General features: G+C 41.9%; 2 protein-coding genes across 2 annotated transcripts; both read left to right on the forward strand.

Moving 5' to 3' along the window:
* The first annotated feature begins 1135 nt into the window (after window positions 1-1135).
* LOC148949105 (protein CFDP2-like) lies at window positions 1136-1573 on the forward strand. The gene has a single exon (XM_089092627.1). It carries the CDS (start codon window positions 1136-1138, stop codon window positions 1571-1573), a length of 438 nt encoding a protein of 145 aa, XP_088948753.1.
* Window positions 1574-1643: 70 nt separating this feature from the next.
* LOC148949106 (uncharacterized) lies at window positions 1644-2198 on the forward strand. Its single transcript, XM_089092628.1, has one exon. It carries the CDS (start codon window positions 1644-1646, stop codon window positions 2196-2198), a length of 555 nt encoding a protein of 184 aa, XP_088948754.1.
* The last annotated feature ends 2269 nt before the right edge of the window (window positions 2199-4467 follow it).

A 4467-nucleotide genomic window follows, 5' to 3' on the forward strand; every position in this document is an offset into this window, starting at 1 on the left:
TTCGTAAATAAAATTAAACAACTTTTGAGAAAGCCATTTAACCAAATAAAATTGAAATTAATATGCAATTTTTTATATATTATTCATGTACGGTGAGCCGAAATCGAAATCTGCATTAATTCAAAAACGTTAAAAATTACATAAAAAAAACAAGTCTTTTTAACTGAAAGTAAGGAGTGACATTAAAACTTAAAACGAACAGAAATTATTCCGTATATGAAAGGGGCTGTCCCCTCCTCAACGCCTCGCTCTTTACGCTAAAGTTCAACTTTTATAGTCTATTTTTTTAAACAATAAAAACCTTTAGTGTAAAGAGCGAGGCGTTGAGGAGGGAACAGCCCCTTTCATATACGGAATAATTTCTGTTCGTTTTAAGTTTTAATGTCGCTCCTTACTTTCAGTTAAAAAAAACTTATTTTTTTTAATTAATCACCGTAAGAAACTGATCGATCTGATAAATAGCTTTTAATCAGTATAACTAGAGGAGTGGGACAGCGTAATTCTAAAACTTTTTTAAATTCTCAGAGTGCCATGCGTCGTTGAAGGCACCTTTGATATCAAAGGGAAGGCAAAGTGTGAATTTCTTCATCCTGCTATTTTCTTCCTGTTGATTTTAGTTTTATAAATTAACTAAATTAAATAATTAATGTATTTTCTAGTTAATTAATTTAAATATAATCAATTATGAATCATTTAACAACTTCCTTTAATTAAGAATAATTAAAACTGATCTAAATTAGTGAGTAAATCTCCTTCCCTGCTCATATTCAAATAAATTAATAAAGAGGGTTCAATCAGTGAATGGAATGGAGCCCGTCCGGAAGGATGCAAACTTTGTTTGTTGACCACGTGCCACTAGATATGGGGCTTAAATCTCTAACTAATAGCTTCGAACAGGACCACCCAGCCTCATGGGTGGGGATTTCTCCCAGAGTTTCTTAGTCAGAACCCAGGCCTAGGGACGGTTGGGCTTGCGACCCTCCTCCTGAAAATAATTGCAATGTAAAGAAATATTACTCAAGCCTCCGGATCTTATTGACTTATTAATTTATTAAGACCTCGGCACGCCCCCAGACATCCTTTGAACCTTTCTGGCCTAGGTGGGTTGAGAATAGCCACCTGGAATGTTTTAACAATGAATAACCCGGGATCCAAAGACCTTCTAGGGCTGGAGATGTTGAGATGTGGGATTAACATACTTGGAATGACAGAAACATATTTGACAAGATCAGGCGATGAAGAAATTGTCAGTACAGGTCACAGAATGATTTGGTCAGGTCAAACCTCCAGTAGGAGCAGCAGTGTAGGCCTGCTCCTGAACAAGAAGGCAAAGAAATGCCTCATATCCCACAACCCAATATTGGATAGACTACTCACTTCCCGCTTCAACCACACGCATGGAAAAATGTCGATTATTGTGTGCTACGCACTAACAAATGTCTCCCAAGAGGACGAAAAAGACAAGTTTTACTCAGCTCTGACATCTGCCTTATCCCTGATTTCCCCTCACGATGTTTTAGGCCGTGGTGGGCGATTGCAATTTAACTGTATCCAACCCCAGCGGAGCTTTTAAATCTGTAGTTCGACCGGTTACCCCTGGCTCTTTGAATGAAAATGGGACCCTACTCCTATAGCTGTGCACTATGCACAAATTGGTCATTGCCAATACCCTGTTTCACATGAAACACATCTATAAGCCAACATGGCATAGCAACGAAGAGCGAACGCGGAAGATGATTGACTCTATCATAGTCAACCAAAGATGGCGCTCATCAGTTACGCATTGTAGAACATATCATGTGGTTGAGATAGGGAATACAGACCATCGATTAGCTGCCGCGAACTTCTGCCTACTTCTTAAAGCCCAGCCTTCAGAATGGTGCCAGCCAAATGTAGACACCCAGAAACTAAAAATTGAGGCATTCCATCAAAAGAACTCGGTTGAAATTCAGAATAGATTTGAATGCCTGGATACATTCGTTGACCCGGACACGTTCTGGCAGACTTTTAAAAAGGGTGTACTAGAGGTTGGAACTAATACAATCGGTCGTATGATGTATTCAAAGAAGCCCTGGCTATCGCAAGAAGCACTGCAAATCATTGAACAGCACCGGAAAGCACGGTTGGCCGGAGATATGCCCTCCTACACACGGCTAAACGGGAATAGAAACAATATTCTTCACCGTGATAAACAATAATTTGTTGATAAAAAAAGCTGAAGAGCGAAAAGGTAACTTCATGTCACTTTTCAAGCTTGTCAGAGACCTTAGCGATGGGAAACCACCAAAGATAGGCACAGTTAAATCTGTCTCTGGCGAAATGCTAGAAGATGAAAACGCGCAACTTGATCGATGGAGGGAGCACTTCGTAAAGCTATTAAATGCCGGAAGAATCAACATTGACCCCAACCTAACTGCACGCACTCAGCAAACAACATCTACCAGAACCTCATCCTCTCTCGGTAGAAGGGATGCAAAATGCCCTGCGGAGAATGAAGAACAACAAGGCACCAGGAATCTGCAGTATCACCGTCGAGCTGCTCAAGTTCGAAGGACTGGCATTGCTACTTTGGCTTCACATGCTGTTCTCCCTCGTCTGGCCAACCGAATTGATACCTGAAGAATAGAAGAAAGGGATAATCCACCTTCTATGGAAGTGGAAAGGTAGCCGCAGCAATTGCTCAAATTACAGAGGAATTACCCTCCTGTTAGTGCCTGCCAAACTATTCACCATGACATTGCTTGATAAAAGTATCCCGTTCATTCGTAAGTGCCGCCGTATTCAGCAAGCAGGTTTAGTGCCCAACAGATCCACGACCGAGCAAATTTACATTATTCGCCAGGTCATTGAGAAAGCCCGTGAGTTCCAGCGTACATCATATATTGCCTTTGTTGACTCTAAAGCAGCTTTCGACTCGATCGACCGTGAGTCCCTTTGGCTGATACTAAAACGAATATGTCTCCCTGATAAATATTGCCGCCTGCTCAAGGCGCTCTACACGGAAAAAAAGGCTCTGTCCAGGTTAATGGTCGCCGATGCCCACTATTTGAAATAGATACTGGTGTAAGGCAAGGCTGTGTTGCTGCTCCTGAACTTTTCAACGCGGTGATTGATTATGTCATGTATCGAACTACGAATCGGCTCCAATTTGGACGGAAATATTGTGATAGAGTCCTAGCCGATTGCGACTTCACATATGATATTGGCCTGATATGCACTTCTGAAGCTGAACTCGAAGCAGCTCTTAACACACTGTCGGAAGAAGCCCTGAAAGTGGAGCTACGTATTAGCTGGCAGATAACAAGAATAATGATCATCGACCCAGCAAGAAATTCCGCCAACTCACCACCTTTCAACTTATTAGGGCACACTATTAAAGTTGTCAAGTCTTTTACTTACCTTGGATCTGCCGTCTCGGATAACGGCTAAATTGAAATGAAAGTCCAGTCGCGCATCGAGAAAGGCGCGTCTATTATGGCTCGATTATGCCGTTCCTTGTGGTCAAACCCGAACATTAGCCAAAAATAAAAATGCGGATGTACAACACAACCGTAACAAAAGTCCTTCTCTATGGTGCTGAAACTTAGCCGGCAGCTGCTTCTTTTCGTGATGCCATAGATGTGGCCCAAACAAACTTCCTAAGACGAATCGAAGGGATCAAGTGGTACGAATTCTTCTCAAACACTCGACTGCTGACACTAACGGATCAGACTTAATTCGCATGCCAGAAGAAGCACCCGCCAGCACAGTTTTCAATTTTGATCATGGCTGGAACCACCCTCGTGGAAGACCCCGGTTCAGATGGAGGGAAAGCCGGTGTGCGTGTAATTGAACCCTCGCGTAACTGAACCACCAGGCAACTGAACCCCATTTAACTAAACCCTCGTGTAACTAAACCCCAGTGCAACTGAACCACTATGCAACTGAACCACCGTGCAATTGAACCGCCATGCAACTGAACCATCGTGCAACAGAACCACCGTGCAATTGAAACACCTTGCAACTGAACCATCGTGCCACTAAACCCCTGAACTAAGTTTTTCAGTATTTTAAAAATATTAGGCAATATCATTGGGTAAAACACGAGTTAGAATTTTTACATGTTCAACGTCCTTGGAATTGTTTGTCATAGGCAGCGCAATAGCATTGCCTAAGTAAAGAACGATGTTGGCACAATTTATTATTATTATTATTTTGGTTTTTGTTTTAGACCAGGGCACTTCGTATGGAAGGAGTGGTTGTAGAAACTTCAAAAAGGACTCATTCGATTGAATATTGAAGGGGCCAGTGCCCTTTTTAATAGTTAAAAGTGATTGGAGGGCAAATAACCCCCCTACCAGGCCCACCTTTTCCCCAAACACATCCAATCCAAATTTTAAGATATCCAATTTGTTCAACGTAGTTGAAAAGTCTGGAAATTATGTATCTGAAGATGACAAACCCCTCTACAGCCCTCAGGGCAAGGGT

The sequence above is a fragment of the Artemia sp. Qi Xiang Cuo genome, chromosome 8, assembly GCF_049724085.1.
Source record: "Artemia sp. Qi Xiang Cuo chromosome 8, ASM4972408v1, whole genome shotgun sequence".
Taxonomy (NCBI): Eukaryota; Metazoa; Arthropoda; class Branchiopoda; order Anostraca; family Artemiidae; genus Artemia; species Artemia sp. Qi Xiang Cuo.

Bases quoted from the DNA above. Each gene is read 5' to 3' on its own strand.
- LOC148949105 (XM_089092627.1), top strand. From the start codon at position 1,136: ATGAATAACCCGGGATCCAAAGACCTTCTAGGGCTGGAGATGTTGAGA.
- LOC148949106 (XM_089092628.1), top strand. From the start codon at position 1,644: ATGCACAAATTGGTCATTGCCAATACCCTGTTTCACATGAAACACATC.